The sequence below is a fragment of the Varroa destructor genome, unplaced genomic scaffold, assembly GCF_002443255.2.
Source record: "Varroa destructor unplaced genomic scaffold, Vdes_3.0 BEIS01000001.1, whole genome shotgun sequence".
In the NCBI taxonomy this organism is placed as follows: domain Eukaryota; kingdom Metazoa; phylum Arthropoda; class Arachnida; order Mesostigmata; family Varroidae; genus Varroa; species Varroa destructor.
Genome location: NW_019211454.1, coordinates 3,030,275 through 3,052,585, shown reverse-complemented (window position 1 = coordinate 3,052,585; position 22,311 = coordinate 3,030,275). Strand labels below are relative to the sequence as shown.

General features: G+C 38.8%; 2 protein-coding genes across 5 annotated transcripts; one reads left to right on the top strand and one right to left on the bottom strand.

Annotated features, from left to right (window-relative positions):
- Positions 1-400: 400 nt before the first annotated feature.
- LOC111254617 (uncharacterized) lies at positions 401-10,114 on the bottom strand. 3 transcript variants are annotated; one of them, XM_086976685.1, is made up of 7 exons: positions 9,807-10,088; positions 7,847-8,082; positions 5,097-5,374; positions 4,777-4,869; positions 4,031-4,093; positions 2,291-2,482; positions 401-966 (listed from the first exon to the last, which is right to left on the bottom strand). In XM_086976685.1, the coding sequence occupies exons 1-7, from the start codon at positions 9,947-9,949 to the stop codon at positions 814-816; spliced, it is 1,158 nt and encodes a 385-aa protein (XP_086832811.1). In that variant the 5' UTR covers positions 9,950-10,088; the 3' UTR covers positions 401-813. The 3 variants fall into 3 exon arrangements, with proteins under 3 accessions (XP_086832811.1, XP_086832809.1, XP_086832812.1); XM_086976683.1 differs by having other exon boundaries at positions 4,702-4,869; positions 9,807-10,085; XM_086976686.1 differs by having other exon boundaries at positions 828-966; positions 2,200-2,482; positions 4,702-4,869; positions 9,807-10,114.
- A 4,550-nt stretch (positions 10,115-14,664) lies between these two features.
- Positions 14,665-22,089, top strand: PolZ1 (DNA polymerase zeta catalytic subunit). Of its 2 annotated transcripts, none has more exons than XM_022817220.2 (5): positions 14,665-15,008; positions 15,846-15,954; positions 16,285-16,517; positions 16,926-17,955; positions 18,505-22,089. In XM_022817220.2, the coding sequence occupies exons 1-5, from the start codon at positions 14,986-14,988 to the stop codon at positions 21,442-21,444; spliced, it is 4,335 nt and encodes a 1,444-aa protein (XP_022672955.1). In that variant the 5' UTR covers positions 14,665-14,985; the 3' UTR covers positions 21,445-22,089. The 2 variants fall into 2 exon arrangements, with proteins under 2 accessions (XP_022672955.1, XP_022672954.1); XM_022817219.2 differs by having other exon boundaries at positions 15,834-15,954.
- The last annotated feature ends 222 nt before the right edge of the window (positions 22,090-22,311 follow it).

Sequence of the window (22,311 nt, the reverse complement as noted above, 5' to 3'; positions counted from 1 at the left end):
CCAGTAAAGTACGTGTTTATTCGTAATGTAACGTTTAGTAGGGTAATATTTTAATAGCTATACTACTAAACATATTACTAGAAGCGTTTATTGGAAATGCATAATTTCCTTTTAAAGCGCCATATTTTACTCTAGTTGGCCATAATTATTTTTATTTTGTATTTTCTCGGCACTCTTAGAGTATGTATATTCTATATTGGGTCTCGTTTTTTTTTCAATCAACTCTCAGAACAATAGCAAAAAGCTACTGAGCCTAATCAGAACGCACATGGCGTTTTACCCTAAAGCCTAGGATGTGGATTAATGGAACTAATATAAAGCCATGGATAAAATGAAGAATTAATCGGTGTATTACTGATCATACGTAACGTGGTGCTACTTCAAATAATAGACATGTACCTCATTTGTACACGGAGTATTTTATTCTCATGTTTATACCTGCAGATGTATATATATCTGTATTTATTTCGTATCAACAGAGCTTATTTGTCATTGCGAATGATCGCAATGACGAATAAGCTGGCAAAATTTCTTTGCCACTGGCCTAACAAAAAAACCACTCGTCACCCTTTAGCAAGGAAAGATAGTTTAATGTTTGACACGGCTCTAAGAAATGGTCTGACTCGAAATGCCGGATCGTAAACCGTCAGACGCTGAGACGAGTCTCTACCATTACTGCCAGTGTTGGCTGTCTTGTTACTATCGGATCGGGCAGACGATTGAATCGCTACCATGATAAGATTGATTACTGCGCACGCTTTGCGGCTCTGAGGCTATCGTCTCACAAAGTTTGCCTCGTTCTGTGCTTTACTACTAATCAAGTATATCTTCCGCGCTCTGTATAACGAGGCTCACATAAGTAACGCAGGCACCAAACGTCTGTAGGATCGCGCTTCGATCTAACTTGTAGAAACGCCAGGCCGTCATTTCCACGCGCTGCGACATCTGGCTTAGGATAAATCGGACCTGAAAGGACGTTACGATTAACAATAAGATATAGCGACTGCATTTATTTTGTCACATTAGCAAAGCTCACCACTATTAACATAATAATACACGCTACAAATCTCACAGATTAATCAACTCAGGCCAATTTTTCGCTGGATAGCGAACTTTTACTTTATACAAAAGGCCAATTTTATTAAACACTTTCTGAAGTCCAGACCGATTTAATCAAGTAATCTGCTATTCCTAAACCTAAGAACAGCACATGGTCCCTCCTCGAATTTCTTGGAAAAGATAGGGAAGGCCAGGTTTAAACGATGAGATTTTGCCTTCTAATTCCATTAATTAGTAGGCTGCATAACTAGGTATTGTCTAGTCTAGTTTGAATTACTCAATCGTTTGTTATAATTTCAAATCAATAGGATTTGTCGAAATTAGTCGCCGACAGTAATTGAGCCTATCTGCCCTATGATTTTCGTAATCTCGATTATTCCCATTCAGCGGGAACACGATTGCATCTACTAGATACAATACAGGTACATATACTCAATCGGACCTGACCTATCGTCTTATTATGTTTGCCACAGAACCCTATCAGAGCTGCAAGAATCACTTCGAAAATTCCGTAAATTTAAAAATCGTTAATATTTCTACAATGCTCGACGATATTTTTGTTCCGTTTTTGTAATTTTCAATTAATTGCTGTTTGGGCAATCAATGATGGGTGATACGAGAGAAAAACATGTGGTTAGCATTTCAATAAGCATTGTTGTAACACTATGGCGCTATATAATGCGCCACGAAGTTTGGTGTTCTGAAACCGAGTGCAGTAATAGCAACATTTGAAGACTTGCGTAACACTTCTCACAGCAAATACGCTTTTGCGATAGATAGCAAAAAAATTACTACCTAATTAAAAAGATTTGAATCTAGTATTGTGAACCTCAAGATAGTTCTCAGTGTAAACGCGGGTCAGGTTGTTTTGCATAAACGCAGTAAAAATGTCGACAAAAATCCTATTCCACAATGATGCTCTGTCGCTTTGAAGTATCTAGGGTTTTATACAGCTCATACACTGTGTATAGTACTTGTCGAGAAGTATCGAATCGTATAGGTAACCGGAGCATCATACTGGATTTGGTAGCCAACGTCAGGTTAGGTTTAATTGATTAATTAGGCATATATACACACACTGCAATGGATGTTCACATCTTTCCATTAAATCTAAAACACTTGTATTTAAATGACACACACACAAAGCGCAAGCAGTCTCTTGTTTTTTCTGTTCTACTGTTTACGCGTTGTAGCGTAGACTCTTTGCATGACGACGCATCGGTACACAAACCTCATGCACGAGAGCCCTGCTCGTATATCCTTGGTCAGCGATATGAATGGCATTGACAACATGGCGACTACTACTATGCGCTTCACAGAGGAGTGCTGCGGAACCGGTTATCAAAAAGAGGGAGAAACACACGTAACACGTATTAACCATACTTCCAAGGAAACGAAATAGTTCAAATCGACGCTTAGTCATCTGAAAAACCATTAGCGGACCAAAGAAACATAGTCATATATTAGAGCTTATTATATTACTATACTAGCCAATGTCAAAGATTTCTTTTTTTCAAATACTGAAAGTTCTTTTTTGGTCATAGAAATGTTAAGGTATAATATTGAGTTGTGTGTGTGTGCATGTGTGTCTGTGCGTGTGTGTGTGTGTGCTCGTGGGTGTGCGTGTGTGTGTGGGTGTGCTCGTGTGTGTGTGTGTGTGTGTAAATGTGTGTCTGTGTGTGTGCTCACTGTGTGTGTGTGTGTGTGTATCTGAGTGTCTCTGTGTCTGAGTGTCTGTGTGTGTGTGGGTGTGGCTGATTGATTCAAACATCTGAGACGCGATGCCGTCGTTGCCACGCTACCGTAACGGCAAACAATGAAAAATTCGATTAGGATTATTTGAATACTATATTTAGCAAAGTTCCTCATGTCTAATTGGGTCGTTTTGTTCGTCGTGTATAAATGCGCTTTGTTTTACGTTACGTACAGAAGGTGGTCGTTTCTTTTTACTCTGTCGCCTGCTGCTGGTCAAGTGCCGTATTTTCCTTGTGCCTTTTCTAGTTATCGTTTTGTCCAGATTGTCGAGTTTCATCTCGAGAGCGACACTTTATAAAAGCGAAAATCAGGTTCAAGGTTAAAAACCGAAATAAGTCTGTGTGATAACAAATCGAGACGGTTAAAAGAGTCGAAAAAATTGGCCACGAGTTAACTAAAAAGTAGGTACGAGCGATATTCATTGGGAATGGCCAAAACGCTTTAGTGATCAGAAAAAGACTAAAATCGATTTCTTTTTTGCTAATTTGGTTATAATTAGTTCTTTATTTTTTTTTTTTTTTGGTTTTGCATTGTGATTAGATTCAATTTATCATCTTGCGTCGCCATGTTTTTTTTTAATTTCAAAATATGGTTTTAGTTGATAGAGTATTGCAAATGGCCTACTTGGAAGAGGTACATCTATTCAAAATAGACCTCAAACTTGAGATAGAGTCTTGTTAAAAGCAGAAACAGCGACATACAGATGATATGACAAATAAGAGCCAAATAAACTTACATGTTTACTTAGTATATAACATCTTACAGAGTAGGAAAGTTTTATCAGGCCCATTCAATACATATATATATATATATTTCGTTTGTCGTTGTTATTAAGCAATGGCTAACTTCATCTCATTCATAGAGAGAGTTTACGAAAGAAGCAGTTTGAGGAAACGGTTGACGCTAGCCGACTGTTCACCGTTTATAAAAAGCGATAAAAGTTGTCTAAATTGTAAGTTTTCAAACTTTGCTTAAAAAAGCAGATCTCCGAGAATAAAACCACTGAGTTTTCTAAGTGAAACAAGAAAAGTCGTGAGACTGTTCTAGCCCTCCGTTGACTGCGAACAATGGCTATAAGGATGAACGTCGTCTATATAACAAGGTTGCGTCAGAAATTTCTCTTCTACAGGACAAATCCATAGAAAATAATCGTATCAACTACTACTACTGATATATCTAGATGGGAGACACGGTTATTTAAGACGCTCGGTTTTACCTGAATCATGGTTGTGGCTTCCATGCATGCACTAACGACGATCGATGTGTGCCAGACAAACGCCTGGAAAAAAATATGGGGAGAAAGTAGCAGTTTTAGACTCGTGGTAGCCCGGTAGTCGATTGCAGCGGAAATGCGGGACACTTACAATGCGTAACTTGCTTTCGCTTTATTAAGTAACACGCTTCTATTTGCAGAAAAAAAAGGTTCCCATTACGTCAGTTGTACGCTGCGCTGTATCCGCCATGACTGATACGAGTCATAGCATTTGTTAATACTAGAAAACATCACAGCTACGAAGTTGTCTGCTGAAAACTCGATTCATTCTCACATTTCTTTTGTATCAGATTAAACTGCCCGGGCAGACGGCTTATACTGATCGTGCAAAAACAATTTTTCGCCCCATAAATCATTGAGGACGACCTTAAGTGTTTATTTTGCCCTTACCATAAACACGGAGCGAGGTTATTGCGCTGACCCTTGCTTGCAATTTTATATTTTTGATATTGATCTGCTACTAGAAGACGCGGATGAAAACCAGCTGAGGTCGCATCTATTGCAGCGTCGTATTGTGATGATTTTCACTATCCCTTATTAATTTTACATTAAGTACTACTAGCAATGCCTAACTGGCCCACCGAATGTAAAGCTTAAAACAATTAGTTACTAGCCAATGAGCAGAATATGCCATCGAGACGTTGAACGACTTCACAGAGCTTTGCGTGTCGCGTTCTGAGCTCGCCTACCCGAAGCGCCAGCGGAAAAGCTTTATCCAATCTTGAGCGTTCGACGCACTCCGCCATATCGGTATCCCACTTTTCGAACTTCACATTCATTAACTAGAAAGGTATAGGTTAAAACGGTCGGTCATGTGATGTCGGTTTATGATTCACGTTGGTAAACACCTAAATCAAGCACTGTTGGCAACCGTTTCAACGTATAAAAAATTGCTTTGAAAAAACCATATAGGAGTTTGCTTTCAACGGGAACAGGTGTTGTTCAATAAGGTCATTAAATCCTGTTAATGAACCTAGAAAAAAAATGCTGTCCTTAGCGTCCCACTTACCAGGTTCACGAATACGTAGACGACAATTACGAAGGACATTCCACCGCTAACAAGAATCCGATTGATAATTATGTCGCATTGAGCCACAAAAGAAATTACGGGGTAAAGTACCTTTGGTATTTGAGAAAACGCTATCATTAGTTCGCTCTCAACGTACAGCTGGAGACGACGCTCCACGTGGAAGTCGAGCGTATCAAGGAGAATGCGATAAATTACGTAAATCCAAACGCCAAACAGACTATATTTACATATTCTTCGTAGGCGTTGCATTCGATCAGCTGAAAAAAAGATCACTTTTAAATTATACTGTACATAAACTATTGGTGCTTTCCTGAATGGCTTTACAGTTCGATATACATCGGCCATTCTCATAGTTAAGATATACTAGATTTGCTGGTAGATTCCTAGATGTTCTATTGGTTGATGGGCAGTTTTCATAGCTAGAAGTGAGCGTTGATTGTGGAGTGCCCTTTGGACAGCAGGATCAAAACAAGGCACAGCGTCACAAACATATGATATGAAGATACATTTTTAGCTGGATTATAGGTAAGATTAAAATAGCTGAACTTTTTATTCTTTTGCGACATATTCCTTGTATACGATTTGCGCCAATAACAGAAATTATGTATATATATATTGAGCTGTCGAAAAGTACTGACGTTTGTTGAACGAGGATTGAAGCAAACATTTTTTATAATACAAAACCATATTGCTAAAGAAAGTATTTCAAATAATGGTCCTTGCATTCCTCCATTGAAACTAAATGAACATCATTAAGGGAGTTCTGCAAAAATCGTGTTTTAGATAGATAAACATGTTCACTAGATCCGGTCAGTTTTCTCAATGACTTGTTGTTATTATGTTAATTGCCCGAATCAATTTCTTTTTAGTCCCATTAAACATGTAGCATCACTCTTTTTTTTTTTTTAGCATAAACCTGAACTTTGCTACAGATTGAGGAGCACATATTTGCTCTATGTATTTGATTTGTATACGATTACCGCGCGTGATTTCGATTTCGTTACGTTTCTGTAGAGTAGGTGGAAATACGACAGAGTAAATCTTTTTTTGGGTGAATTTGTGTGGCACTCAAACAATGAGCTCATTTTAGTAGCGAGCTCTTTTTCAAATGGCTTAAAGCTTTTTACCGGCAGAGGCTTAACTTCTTGGCGATGTCATGGATACACGTGTCGAAATAGTTGACCACATCTTTGACATCGATCCCTCTAGAACGAGAGCAGCAGAGCCATTTTCGAGTCATTTCTCTCGATAACGCATCACGACCGTAAACAACAGTTTTTCTAGGGGTCGCAGCGCCCTCTATCGTACTAAAATCATAGAATATAATGGGTTTTACGAAATTTTCACGCATTTTTAAAGCGCTCTATTTTAAGTTTGAATGAAGATTAGCACGTCCATTAATGTCAAATCCCAGCTTTCATATGGGGCATACGCTTACCTAACCCGATTCACATTACCTGAGGTATGTGACTTCAATGAGATCTGGCTAGAGATACTTTTTCGATGACCCACTATACACCACAGGCACCTCAATAAATTCGACATCCATCCGTTATGGAATAATTGATTCAAGTAGGATAGAACCATGCATGCAACCCGTGCCCACAACAAATTTTTAAGTATCCTTTACATTAACAGCCAAGGTTCAACTATAAACGGTTCCTAATATAACTTACTCCACTTAAGACCTCGACATATACTGTCTATAGTACCTTTGCATTCCGAACGCAAAGGTGCCCATAAATAGGCCGTGCAAGAAAATCATCGACATTCGGTTGTAGTCAGCCTTCCCGACGCCGATCCGATGCGGCTCGTATTATTTAAGATATGTGACTTTAAGGACACCTAGCTAAGATAACGAACGATATTTTTTTCGAAAGCTTAATATATATATATACATATATATAAAGTACGGGACCTAAATAGGATAGTTTTTTGCGGGCTGTTTGTTGTAATAAGCACCCGCCATTTTTGAAACTAGAAAAAAGTCCGTCCTTTTTAAAGCAAAACAAAACACGAAAATCATCATGGGAGAAGGCAACGTGTCAAAGCTGCTACTGCTAATCAAACTTTCCCCAATGCCACACTTTGATTTGCAACGGATTTTTTTGTTACAGTTAACAATATATATATATATATATATATATATATATATATATATATATATATATATATATATAGCAAGCACAAACAATGCTTATTCCTGTTTCGAAAAATTCGAGATTGAATTGTGTTAAGAATTACTTTGATTATTTTAGCCAGCCTAGTCGACACAGTTGATTTTAATAAGTGATCCGCCGCAGGCGTAAAATGTGGCATTGGAGTCTTTTCAGCATTCTCCCTAAAAGGCCTGTCGAAAAATTGAGCCGAGAGTATTTTGTTTCGTCAACATTTCGACCCCAACTTTTAAACCTAACGATCCCACTTTAATGTGTTTTCTTTGCAAGGGCTGTATTTGTCATCTACAAGATTCTCCCAAGCGTACACTAATACCGCTTATCACTATGTCATCACATCTATTTCTCATAGAAAAATGCGATTCCCTATCAGTTGGCCTAGATGATTAGTCAGTTAGGCCTTCGTTGAAATATGTCTAACTCTGTGCCTTATTTTAACTGTCACTTTGGTCCTGTATCAATCCTATTCGGTAAGGAAAATAGTGTGACGTTAAGAAAAATTGTCGTACGGTTTGCGAAGCTTGCTTTACTAGAAAGGATAAACGTACGTACCATTATGCGGAGCCTGATCCATAGTGCGGAGAACTTCATGTATAATCATGAGATGGCCATTGATTTTATTAATCCCGAAAATGTAAGTACATGAGCGAGCAACATTTGTGCCGGCTATGCCAACAGTATGCCGAGCAAATATATACTTTAAAACGAACATGATCGCGTAGCGCGCTACAAACAGGTTTGACATAAACACCATGAAACGAGTCCACCTCTTAAGACGATTGGATTCACTGAGAAAAAATATTGCGTAAACGAAAATTGGTATGAGAAGTAGATAAAAAAAAACATCGTTTCATATATATATATATATCTATGTAAGACTTTTTTTTCTAAAATGCAAGCGAAGGAGAGTTAGATTGAATTAGCCGCTAACCAATTGGTGATTAGTCGTTGGCGTGTCCATTCACGTCTAGACATGCCAGACATAACTCTCTCGTTAAATTTGGTTAGACTAAATAGAGAAAGGATGGATAGAAAAGCTCGAGTAATGTGAAATATGTTTGTCAATTTGAGCACTAATTGATACACCGTACTTTTAGCGTTTTTGTTAGCAAAAACAGAGCAAAACGCTTCGAAACCCTTCCTGTAACACTTTCGCATGGCCTTTAGCAGTACATCAGCACACAGAATCACTAGGATATGGTTTTCATTGATCAACGTTGAAATAAGGCGACACTTTGTGTACAGCTGTTTATTTTCGCCAAAAAACACGCGAATAGTTGTTTTGGATCCCATTGTTACAGAAGCGTTTAAGTAGAGCTTTGCATGATAGGGCAGCAGGCGTATTGCAGTCGGAACCAAAATACTTTAAGATTAGTTGACTAGGAGAAATGGCACATACCCTCTATAAACGTCAAAAAGTATTTATTTTTGGGTCATATCAGGAGGCCCATATGACTAAACAATGGTTTACTTAGGTGTCTTGCATTTTATAAAATACGAAGGAACGAATAGGCCGTATCACCTGTACAATAAGGATCAGCAATACTTAGAAGTTATCGGCACAGGTTGAAATTTAGTGTATATATGGGGCAGACAGACTTCCGTAAAGGGAAACTATTTGAAGGTCAAATAGGTCATAATAGCAGCATCCTACCTGCAGTTATCTCGAGTACCCGCCCAAACAGGAGTCATCTTCCTCAACTGTACAGGGCATTCTGCTCTACAGTTGAAGGCCAAGAAATGTCGACTATTTCGAGCAAATGTCTCCGGGAAACCTAGCTGTGCGTCAATGCATGTATCATTTACAAACAAAAACCAACTCACGGTGGATCTAATTACGGTTGAGTGTCTCACATTTGATGTATTCTACGAGTCGTGATACGATGAATCATAAGCTTCAGTTTTTGCAGGGCTTAGAAGAAATAAAGAAGCTTGCCTAAGTCGATAATTAAACAATTGCTTTTACACAAAGTTGCTAAAATCGTGTATATAATCTCATGTTTGTTGTCGATTTTTTAGCCCAAGACTAGGCGGTGGTCGAATCGAACAGTCTATTACTTGCGAATACAATACAAAGTAATTTAGCTTAACCATCTAACTTTCATACTTACTACGAAAATTGCTTTATAGTTCAGAAATTGGAGGGCGAAATCGAACTTCGAAATTTGAGAAACTGCTGGTACTCCGGTATGCCCGATCGTATGAACTGTTTCGGACGCCATTCGATGAAGATCAGTGTATCTTCTCACAAATAACCTAGCCCCTCGTTTGTGGAAGGTTTGCAATACTTATTGTACCTCGTGTATATCTACTACTATAGAAATATACTTGGGTATGGATATGGAAACCTCTAAACATATTAGCTAGCGTTTCTATTAAAACATGCTTTTCTTCAGAACTAATTGACTAAGGTATATTATTTTTTTCGTAAGAACGGGAAGCTCCTGGCCCATAAAATTGATTAATCATTTGCGTCTTAACAAGTAGCTGCAAAACGTATAGGAAACATTACCTGTTCTCGGCGTTCCCAAGATATCCTCGGAAAAAGCCGGCGCCTATAAATTCCGCACTGCGAAATGCCGGCCACAAAACATCTACTGCCTCATCGCTCGTACCGGGCCGCTCAAATAGTACGAAATGTTTTAAAAACATCATCGTGAGCGATAAGGCCGAACACAGAGGCTGCGACTAAGACGTGTTAGTTATATTTTTAACGTTAATTCGACAATTTCTATGCGATTTATTGAACAAACGTTTTGTAAGCGCTACAACAGAATAGCTTATTTGCCTGCTTTTCTGAAGAAGGCCTAACTTATCTTGAAAGTATCTGGCTGCTTTTGCTAGAACACTGTAATCTCCTATCGCATCGAATCGACCCTATACCGATGAATATAAACCGCCTGAGTTTTGACCGTTCACGCTCGATCTGCCAACACTGCAGATGATCCATTAATCAATCCTAATTCTCTTAGATAAATGAACTACCGAAACGAATCGATGAACCTAAAACTAAAACGATGAAACTTTCGATTCAAAATGGTCTCTACAATATGTTTGTACGCAGAGATTAAAAAGACGATCGATTTGCTTACTCTGCAGATAGTACATCAGGTTTGAAGATAGCCTCAATTAATCTTCCCCTGTAGTATCTTCGCGTTAGGCAAATACCTGCTAACACGCTGAGCGTCCCAATATTTCTCTAATATTGGTCAGAATAGACGGTCAACAAATATAATTGAAGCACAAATAGACATCGACGACTCTAACGATTCTTCTAAGAGCTTGTGTTGGAATTCACTACTCGCTCTGTTGAAACATCTACGTGAGGCTTGTGCCAGATAGAACTTCGGAATGGACATAGCCAGTGGCTACTACATATTCATACTACATAGTCTTATATTTTAGCAGTATTAAAATGGACTAGCACTTCCGACACGTTGCGTATATCTACGAAACACTTGAACTTCACGGCATTCGCATATTTTCGATCGATTATCTCTGGATAAAAAACATCTTCTTTTAGAATCGCAAAAACCCATCATTCCTTAGCACCTTACTTTATAATGAGCATGGATGTATACTAGAATATAAATTAGCTCATCGAAAATTGTGTTTCCTGTAACTACCGTAGGTTTACCGCCGTGGTAGAATAACGACTATTAAATATTTATAGAGGTAGTCAGGCTTCATAGTAGGTTAGTCGAAAAAAAGTGCTCCTTAAGATGCTGGATTGATACAACTTACCCTAATAGTTGATTTAGAGTATTGTTATGGTACACATAATAACAAAGGCGCGCTCGTAATTCCACTGCTTTAGATAGAATCAATATGATGTCACTGAAAGCTTCTTAATTGGTAGTTTGCTAGTCGCAAACACCTTAAATCTCCGCCTGTGTCTGGTGAAGATACGGCAAATTATTTTACTAAAAGTTTTTTTTTTTTTATTTAAATGAAAAATAGCGCTTTAAGTATTTCTAAACTAGGCGTGTAAGGAAATTTGTAAACTAGGATATGTTTATAAATTTCTACTTTTCTTGGCCTCCGACGCGTGGTTCTGTATTATAGGGTCGGCTCGGTGATATGATTGAGGTCGATAGCTAATGTTTGGTTATTATTCAATCATTTAGCTATAAGACAGTTATTCAACAAGACCTCAAACCTTCGCCGGCGCTTTGCCTCAAGCGCTTCCCACACTAAAGACTACCTATAAAAAAGAAACCCATTCAACGCTGCAGCAGCTAAATGATTAATGTTTATTAAGCGCAACTGCGAGCCTGCAGAACACTAAATAAAATTAATCAACTTTGTGTGAGTCCACGCTTGTTTGCCAGTTTTTGAAGTTCGATCATGTTGTAATAGCGGTAAGTTCTTCTTGGTATTGTCATACGAGTTTTTTCATTATAGTGGGCTAATCGAGTACGCAAAACGAGCAAATAGCCACCAGGCCGTACACGAGTTCAGTCACTCGACACAACAGAAGATCAAAGACAGGCTCAATGTAAAACATCCGACAGCCTCCAGGCGACGCAACAAGTAAGATCGAAAAAATTATTAAGAAAACTTTGTCTAGCATCGATTGTTGTTACTGGATAGACTCTGATGTTTCTATTGTTATTATGCGGTACTGCATTGATTGTTCCATTAAGTATATCCATATGACTTTATTTCCTTGACAAAGCTGGAAACACTAAGGGATACCGCCAAAAATAAGAGCAGCGGATTGCAGCTGGATGCATTAATGAATTTGGAAGTATCGATAACACGCAGTAGCGAGGACTAGGTCAAAGGCAACGGACCGAGAAGGGAAATTATAGCGTGGTCCTTCTTTTAAAATCTTTTACAGTATATATGTCCATGCAATTAGGACCAAAAAAAAAGATAAAGCTATACATATAACTATAAACAGTATTATGACCGTAGGAGAAAAGCTGTTGATAAGTCCAATGATGTCCTGATGATGTGAAGGACTACTCAAGGAGCAGTAAACGCACCATTTTCGAACAAAAATTAAGCCTATAAGCAGTTAGACACAGTCAATAAATATTAAAGCTATATAATTGCTCACTGCCATCATGACAAGCGATAACGCTATATAATATGCGATAACGCTAATCTACCAATCGGGCAAAAGTTCACTAGACAAATTACATTCGCTGATAAGTAGATTTAAAAAGTGATCATTCCGTCACCATATCGACGATACCTCTGACCGTAAACTGTACTGTAACATTATCAAAGCATTATTAACTAAAATAGAAATTTCAAGACCGTGTTAACCGAATAGATGTGTTCATTACGAATAGGGCTACCTACAAAACTCAGAAAAAAAGATCCAGTAAATATGTATAGTTATAAATGCAGCAGTCAAATAAAGTAAACAGTGTATATACTATAGTTGGTCATCATTTTTGAACCAGAGAAAAAAATCGATAAACGTTTAAATTTCTTTGAATACGTAAAAAACCTAAAGAACCTGACATGGAAATGTCAATGAAGGTCATTTAAAGCAATCAATATTCCAGCAGTTATATTATACTAGTGTTTTGAAAAAGACCGACATTAATACTTTGGGCAGCATCCATATCTTGTCTACGCGTAGACACACAGAAGCTTTCTAATTTCATGTGACGCCGTCCTTAGAAGCATTACACGCCAACAAATTCGGTAGACGGTTAAGTGTGGCTCTTGTATCGGAACATGTGAGTTGTCCATAGACTACATGAGAGAATAGCGCTCGGTGCCCTGCTATATTGTATCTTTTGTAGAGTTGATATTTATTTGTAGGCAGGAGAGTCATTATAAGATGAGGTATAAAGAATGTTTTTATAAACAAAAATATTTCCTTTTCGTAGACCTGCGATTAGAATCTGAATCAGCAATATGAATGCACATAGCAAAGATTAGAAGGCGTGTCAGCCAGGGGAGATTTCACTATACACATACTCCAAATGTCAATCCGTATGGGCGTCTGGCTCGTTCAATTGCGTAACGCATACAGCTGATTTAAAACACTTGTTGAAACACGTTATGAAAATAAGCTGACGTAAAACTTTACTACAGAGCATAAATGTGTCAAATCCATTTATGTGAATGCATTACATCGTTTCCTCATTGGTTCGAAGACGAAACGAAATAAATCAAGTTTCTACTGGCCTAATTCTGAAGGACAAAAGAAGTTACTCAGTGGAGTATTCTCCAATCCACTCCTAGTTTGTTCCAAGCTAGAACTAGTTGTTTAAAGCTTGATGTTGCGAATTCTAGCGTCCGGCACTACTCCAAGCGTTGTTTCGATATGCGAGTTTAGACCACCATTTAGTCCAAAGGTTCACTGCTCCATCTTGTGGGTACAGCCAATTTATCTATTAGCTGATTAAAACTGACAACAGCAAATCATATCCTACATCGCTCTATACAGATGTCATTATGGTGACTTAATTCGTTAGATTACTATGAGTGTAAATTACAAATTTCTTTCTGCAACCTGCAAATTTCGACGAGCTAAGTTATTCGACTCGGACGATTCTGGTAAAGCGTATATGTAAGTTGCCCCAAATGATAGGCAATTCTTAAACTATTTTCGAGACGCTACTAGTAACATACGTCTATATGATTCTATCGTCGTGTTTCAGAAATACCTATATTAAACAAACAAGCTAAAATCTATATTCTTCAAGCTCACCATTAAAACCTCGTAACCGAGGTAGAATGGCATCAGTAGATCTTCGTACGTCACACATTGTAAAAACTATTTTTTTTTCAGTTGGCCCGCGACTGTCCTCGAACGACTACAACTTACAGTTTGATAATGCGAAAGTCGATTTGTAAATTGTATTGCGTGATATTACAGCATATATGATGGATTATTGTCTTCATTCTTCTTCAGGTTCATTTCTTCTTCGTTACACGAAATGGATCATTCGAACCGGTGTCATATCCTCTAGATATGACGGAAGAACCATGATTTTTTGTTTACTGCAGCTTTCCTATGAACTCCATTCTATACTCACCTCATGTATCATTATTATGTCTCCTTTTTTACTTCTAAATAATTTACTAGATGCCGCCACTATCATATTAAGTAGAATAAATTTGCCAACAGGTTATTGTGTTCCTTCAAGGGACAGTGAAAACCTATTAAGTCGTTCAGAACGGCCTTTAAGCATGACGTTGAATCACATTAATTCTCTGATATAACAAAGGTAATATTATTCGACGTTAGCCAAAAACGACCCACGGTATTTGCACGAGTTCGTTTTGACCTACCTGTTTTCGTTTTCTTTCAGAGATGGACTGACCGGGAACAAACGCGCGAAGTTAGCGCCAAATCTTTTCGAAATTCTGCCAGTGAGGCAACGTTGCTGAAAAGAACCGCCTTTACCGTTTGAATAATTACTCAAATCCGAACGTGTCCAGCACAAACAGAAGAGCTAAACAAAGCCTAAATTTCAGATAAGACAAATTATAATCATTTTGAAGCAGCAATGGAATATTGTTCGGTTATTAGACTCTCTGCGCGGGTAAACTTCAGAGTAGAAGTGTTCGGAATCGATGATTGCCGAACCTATCAGTAAATAAGTTCAGCACAACCTTTCAAATCTAATATTCGTATTCAAATAGAAAATCGCGCTGACTTACCCATTCGACAGTGGCACCAGCTTTGGGTGTTATACTGCTATGCCCGTACCACCACAATGACGTCTGTGACGCAAACTTCGTAAGTATGGCAAACAAAGGTTAAAAAAGAAAATGTTTGGAACAAACAGTCATTATAGTAGCATTTTAAATTGGCACATTGTCGTTCTAAAGTAACAAAATAAACATGCCTATTTTTTATTTGATTTCTAACAAACTTTTCCGTCAATCTAGAGCACCTATGCCGATGCTTAACTATATTTTGCGGTGTTTAAAAGATCTTCAAAGTGATGAAATTACTTTTTACACTAAAGTATTAAGTTGAAAAACTTGCGTTAAATTCGAAAAGATTATTTCATGTGAATAAACTTTATATGTATAAAAACGCAGTATGTGAAGCTATGCGGACGGATCGATTCCAATCAGCGGAACCATATTACAGATGGTGGCATCATTTTTTGGCAATAGACAAAAAATCATGGTTTCATTTACATCGAGACATAATCGTGCGCGTGCGTGTGTTTTGCGAATATACTCACCAACAACATAACAACCGATATAGACAATCGTTGGAACTGATATTTTCGTATTTCCACATTGTTTAGGGAGTATACAGTACTCGCTATGTTCTGCGGACTAAGGTTTTTCACCTGTGGCCTGCGTGATTGAAATATTTGGAGGCAAATTAGAAAATTATATCTTTTGGCTCCTACAAAGTTACATAACAATCCTACAACTCTTCCCTTATATTCGGGTATACGCAAAACGGAATCCAGATTTATATTTTCAGCTTTACAAAACAAAACTAGTTGCTAACCATGTTGCGTGTGCCACCTTCAAGCTGATTCCAACATTAGCGGTGTTTGCGACTCGCAAATCAATTTAATATATATATATATAATGTTAGTTGTGATTACAGGTTAGGGGTGCTTTCGTGCTCGGTACTCATAGTTGACAGTTATCAGACCGACCCAGTCCCTGGGCTCGACGAAACCTTCGCTTCGGCAACAAAAACGCAGCTCCACAAGGTAGAGCGTTGAATATGAATACTAAAGAATACCGAAAGATGCGAAAGCCATAGAACTGCTGTGTGTTGTATCCTAACTTAATCAGAACATTTAAATTTACAATTTCATGAAATCTTCTCTATAGCGCATCATCATTGACAACCCGATTCTTATCAGTCAGGAAATTTACGTTGACTTGTAAAAATCACCAAAATCCATGTGTAACGAAATGATGTTTTTTCTTTTTTGAGTGTTTTCTTTTACGAATGAAAGGTCTTTATCTGCATAAACAACTTCAGTTTCTTAGCCAATATTTGACAACTAGAACTAAATGTGACTAAATATATGCAGGTACCTGTCCTACGCGTCTTCGGAATCGATGTAGAGAATAAAGGTCGGAAGGTCTGTGTGCACATACATCGGGTCTACCCATATTTGTGCATAGCCATGGGATCCGATGTGCCCGACGATCGGCGCAAGAACACCTTTGTGGAGGCTTTGGAGAAAGCTCTTAATGAACATGCGAAAGTGGCCAGGCACCGTGTTGTCGAAGCTACCTTCTTTAAGGGACGAAAATTTTATGGGTAGGCAAAGCATAGTTAAGCTACTTATCTCAGGTAGACGGTAAAAATGACTGTGGGATGTTCACTATGGGCGCACAAAATCAATACAAATACACTATGTTTGCGACAAGTAGCCTTTTATTGTTATTTTCAAATGCAAAACTGTTCAAGCCGCATTGATTATCTATAACATGTAAGTACACAATATGCCCATCGAAAACTCTTCAATGAAAAACAATTATTTTGAAGCTTCAACGTTCTTCAGATAAATTTACATTTCGTATTTGATTCACATTGTATAAGTGCCAATAGTCCATGTCTATTCGTGGATGCAAAAATGATTAGTGAAGAGCCTCTTTTCCCTCGACTGGTTGACAATGCTGAATAACCTATAATTGATCTAATTGAGTCATCCTCTTCGTATTACAGCTACCACGCTGATGAAGAAGTTTTCCTTCAGATAGCGTTCAGTGATCCCCGTACTATCAAACGTGCATCAGAGGTTATTACTTCTGGACAAGTAGGAAGTCCCATGCCTGTTTTCGAGGCTCACATTCCCTTTAATCTACAATTTATGATAGACAATCAAATACAGGGTATGAATCTTTTGCATATCGGTAAATGCCAATTTCGAATTAATAGTGAAAAACCAACAGGAAGTGCAAGTTCTACACTTACAAAGCAAACGTGCTGCCAAGTGGAAGTTGATTGCGTCATCGAGGACATCTTGAATCAGGTGGAGGAGGTGGAAATGAACCCGGGTTTACAGGCAATTTGGCAGGATCCGCGACTCAGCGAAGTCGCACAGTTGGATACAACAATAATACAACGCGTTATAGTCCCAAGCGAGAGGGAACTTTCGTATAGAAAACTGTTGTGGAAATTTCTCGGTATACCGATTGAAGAACAAGAAAATCTTGCTGAGGGCATAAAAAATGAATCATTTGATGCACCCGATAAGGCCGAACATGAGATTGATGCAAAGAAAGGCTTATCTCAAGAAAGCCAGGTGAAGTTTCAGGATACTCTCCTTGATGCTGCGGCAGATTTGCTTAATGGAGAAGCTGATTCAGTACTTTTTCAGGGACCAAGCGCTGATGATGATGAATCGTACGAGCGAGAATCAGCTGAAATGTCTCAGATTATTTCGGAGGATATACTGCAAGATACTAACAGCTTAGAAGATTCATCAGTATCAGAAAAAACACCTGTCTCTACATTATTTTCGGATACTGAAAGCACACATACAGAAAATTCTACCCAGTCGTTTCTGGCGGAGCTTGCTGCAATGCGTGAGGACACGGAAGGTTCGCCAGTCAGGCACGAACAACAGGTACAGATTCAAAGTGACAGTAGTGTTATCTTCTCTGATGAAGAGACTCTTATCGAGGTGCCCGCGAGTGATGAAGAGAGTGTCAAAGAAGAAGTAAAGACTAAGGAGCCTTCGATATGCGGAAAAGTAAGGCTTCTTGATTTTTTTCTATATCCTTTTCACACAACGTTTGAAGTGAATTTAGCACGAATATTAACGTTTTTATTTTGTTGAGCCCTAAGCCTTTCCATATTGATACTCGTCCCGAAAATATAAACCCTAATTGCGAGATCCGATAGCTGAGTATGCCTTCAGGTTGAGACCTTTTTTTAGATCGAATTATTGTACTAACTGTCTTCTATGTATGAAGGAAATTTGAGTGTCTTTACTATGATGATCGACATTAAAGCACACCGTAAGTACGTGGTTTTTGCAAGAACTTTAAAAGATAGTACAGCACTACGAGTTCACTTGTGCTATCTCATCATTGAATTTTTTGCTTAAGTAGTTTATTTAGCGATTGAAGAAAAATATGCAAGGTGTCTCTTTTAAACAATTAACAGAATGTATCGATAGCAGCGCAAAAATCTGTAATATATAGCAAGGATGGCTAACAATGTTGGTGTAAAAGGCGTTGGATATCCAAAGAAACTCCATGTAAATTGAATTTTTTTTTCGCAAATTAATGTATTTCAGATTGAGCAACCATCGACTTCGGGAATTAGCCACTTGACGACCTCGACTGCTCCTCCCAGTGCTTCCCTCAGACAATCGGAAACAGCATTGGTAAAGCTCATAGATAACGACGTCTCCTCTGATGAAGAAGCTATGGTTGGCAATATTACTATAGCCACAATTAATGAGGACCAAGAGACTCCCACAAGGTCACCTAAAAGGTGGGACGTTCTAAAAGACTTGCCGCAGAAAAAACGTTCTGCAGCCGTTGAGGAGATCCTGCAGTGGTTACGACGTAAGAAAAGTCGAACTTTCGGGAATACTGAAGGAACAAAGCCAGATCAAACTATTAGTCAGCATTCATCAAACGACACGCTCACGCAAGACCTTCGGTTTGCGTATAGTTTTGGGGGGACTCCAGAAACGACTGAGAGATACTACGAGATGATTACATCGTTAGTGTGTGAGGTTCATTGTGCGACAAGGGGTAACCTAAAACCGGATCCTGCGTTCGATCGGATACTGGCAGTAATTTTCGCACTACACAAAGACTTCCCGGGAGAAAGTGACGTTATACAAATAAAAATTATCTATGACGGGTGCGTTAGTGACACAGCATTACGAAGATCGTTACTTGCAGAGATTGGCATAGTTAACAGTGTAGAGTTGTTTAGGTGTTCCAGTGAAATTAACCTGATTATGAAGCTTACGGAACAACTGGCTAAATGGGATCCAGATATTATTCTTGGGTACGAAACTGATACTCTATCGTGGGGTTTCCTTATTGAACGGTGTCTAGCTCTACAGATGAATCCGAAATTACTTCTGTCTAGGGTAGCCGTTGAAGTATCAACTGAGGAGTCTGCCTGTCAGCCACAAGCACAACCGCCAGAGTTAACAGCTGGCGTAAGGTTCGATTCAGATAAGGAACGCTACTTTGAGTCTTGGGAGTATCGACTCACTGGCCGAGTCTTGTTAAATGTGTGGCGAATTTTACGAAAAGAACTGTCACTAACAAGTTATAGTTTTGAAAATGTGTACTTCCATATACTACATCGGAGAGAATCTAGAATTGCTTGGAGAACGCTTCGAGAATGGTACGAAGACGAATTACTTGCTAGTCGCAGTCTTGCGTATTATGTAAAAAGATGCGTCGGATGCCTGGAAATGTTATCCAAGCTTGAGATTTACACAAAGACCTGTGAAATGGCTCGAATTTATGGCATCCAGTTTTATGAAGTACTAAGTCGGGGCTCACAATTTCGAGTAGAGTCCATGATGCTCCGGTCAACGAGACGGGATGGCTTCATTGCTTTGTCACCTACAGTACTTGACAGAAACCTGCAGCGATCGATGGAGTGGATTCCATTGGTTATGGAGCCGCATTCAAATTTCTACACAGACCCAGTGGTAGTGCTAGACTTTCAGTCACTTTATCCATCTGTGATGATCGCTTACAATTACTGTTTCTCTACATGTCTTGGAAAAGTTCAGGATATAGTGAAGGGAACCCAGTCAATCAAGTTTGGTTGTTCAGATCTTTTAGTTGATAAGAACAAGCTATTACAGCTTAAAGATGATCTTATTATTTCACCCTCAGGGTCTATTTTTGCAAAACATCACATCAGAAAAGGCATCTTACCTCAATTGGTCGAGGAAATTCTTAATACCCGTATTATGGTTAAGAAGGGTATGAAGAAATGTAAAAGCAAGTCGTTTCATCGCATACTTGACGCGCGTCAACTCGGACTAAAGTCGATTGCCAATGTCACGTATGGTTATACTGCGGCTGGCTATTCAGGCCGGATGCCGTTGGTTGAATTGGCTGATTCTATTGTAAGCAAAGGTAAAGAGTCTCTTGAGACCGCTATCAAAATTGTCAATACAACGCCGGAATGGGGCGCCGATGTCCTTTACGGTGATACAGATAGTATGTTTATCTTGTTAAGGGGTCGTGACAAAGCTGAAGCCTTTAGAATCGGCAGGGATATCGCAGATCGCGTTTCAGCTATGTTCCCGGATCCGATGAAGCTCAAGTTTGAAAAAGTCTATTTGCCTTGTATATTGGAGACTAAGAAGCGTTATTTTGGATACATGTTTGAAAGCGAAGATCAGAACGAGCCAGTGCTTGACGCCAAGGGGATTGAGCTCGTTCGCCGTGACGGCTGCAAGGCTCAACAAGTAATTTTGGACAAAGCCATTAAAACGCTGTTCGATACAAAAAACTTCGATGCGGTTAAGAAGACAGTACAGAAAAGCTTTGAGCTAATGCTAAAGGGACATTTTGGGCTTCATCGATACATTTTTGCAAAAGAATACAATGGCGCTAAGTACTACCAGAAAAACAGCTGTGTACCCGTTCTAAAGGTGGCGCGTCTGCTAAAGATGGATGACCCACGTGCCGAACCTTTAGTTGGCGAACGAGTTCCGTACATCGTGACGCAAGGTTGGGATAAATCGCGGATAATAGATCTGGTATCGCATCCGGATCGTCTGATCCAAGATTGTCGATTGAGACCAAATATAACGTACTATATTCTGCGAGTAGTATGCCCTGCACTGGATCGTGCCCTGCTCAAAGTCCGAACAGCGGAATGGTATCACCAACTACCTAAAAATCTCCGAGTGCCGTCAAGTAAGGAAGGCGTAAAAAAAACTATGGTTCATGAATACTTTGACGTAAACCGCTGTATTATATGCGATCGTTCAGAACCGTGTGTGAATCGGATCTGCGAGGGCTGCCAGTCAGATAGTCAGAGGGCTGTGTATGTGAGCCAGAGCAAAATGCGTGACCTAGAAGATGATTTTAATCGAATACTAGCCATTTGCCAAGGGTGCACGGGACGGCAGGACGTAGAGAATTGCATCTCGCTTGACTGTCCAATTTTCTTCCGAAGAATCAATCTTCGTCATCGCCTTGAAGCTGTTGAACAGCTCAAACTAGTACAGTACATGTTTTAAAGTTGAACATTCGGATCTCGGGTTTTTTTATGCGCTGCAATACACACTATATTGTTAATACTGAATCGTAATAACTGGGTGTCTGCACGATCTTTTAGATATAGATTTTGCTAAACTGAACTGTACTTCAAGTTGTTGAGTGGTCAACTAGATTAAAAACTGCGTGAATGTTTTACGTTTCTACTTACTGCTCCAGATGCTTGGAAATTACCTTTGTTCTTCTGAATGAAACGCGTAAACCTTTATCTTGGCCTACCTCAGTTATGGGCCGCGTAATGTATAGTCGGTCACGAGTAGACAACTGTCACTGTTTCTTCGGTTTTGGGAATCCTTTTATTACGTTTATTCTTTTGGGATCTCTTCTTTCTGATAGGCAAAAACCTCGTTAGCTTCAACAAATTGAACAGTTTATCAGATTGGCTATACTTTTCCTCGACTGCAAAGTTCGGCAATTTCGCAACAAATTACCTCGGGTCGCTAAAACTTGGTACTTATATCTTCAATAACTTTTTTTTATTGCCTTTTTGCCTCAATGATATTTTTGTAAATAGCATATCAAATACCCTAGTAAGTCGAATATGTAAATAGGCTAGGTTCGTGTATAAAGATAACGTCTGTGTAGAGAATAAATCATTTTTGTATTGACTCTGTTTGTTTTAATGTATTGCAGAATATAACGTTTATGGCACCAATTAATGTTTTGCAAAATATTTGCATTGCATGCGCTTCCTACATATTGAAATGCAGCGACAGTTTTCGTGTTTAATTTGTTACTTTTACCGAATCTTATCGTCTATAAATATAGCATTCATTTGGTGGCTTTGAAATAATGCTTTTGATAACTACTAGAGTTAAACAATGCTGTCA

Coding starts and splice junctions, on each gene's coding strand:
- LOC111254617 (XM_086976683.1), bottom strand. CDS start 9,949: ATGATGTTTTTAAAACATTTCGTACTATTTGAGCGGCCCGGTACGAGC. Junction 8,083..9,806: donor CTTGGGAACGCCGAGAACAG/GTAATGTTTCCT, acceptor ATTTTTTCTCAG/TGAATCCAATCGTCTTAAGA. Junction 2,483..4,030: donor AAGCCACAACCATGATTCAG/GTAAAACCGAGC, acceptor ATGGTTTTTCAG/ATGACTAAGCGTCGATTTGA.
- PolZ1 (XM_022817219.2), top strand. CDS start 14,986: ATGACGTCTGTGACGCAAACTTC. Junction 16,518..16,925: donor AAGGGACGAAAATTTTATGG/GTAGGCAAAGCA, acceptor TTCGTATTACAG/CTACCACGCTGATGAAGAAG. Junction 17,956..18,504: donor AGCCTTCGATATGCGGAAAA/GTAAGGCTTCTT, acceptor AATGTATTTCAG/ATTGAGCAACCATCGACTTC.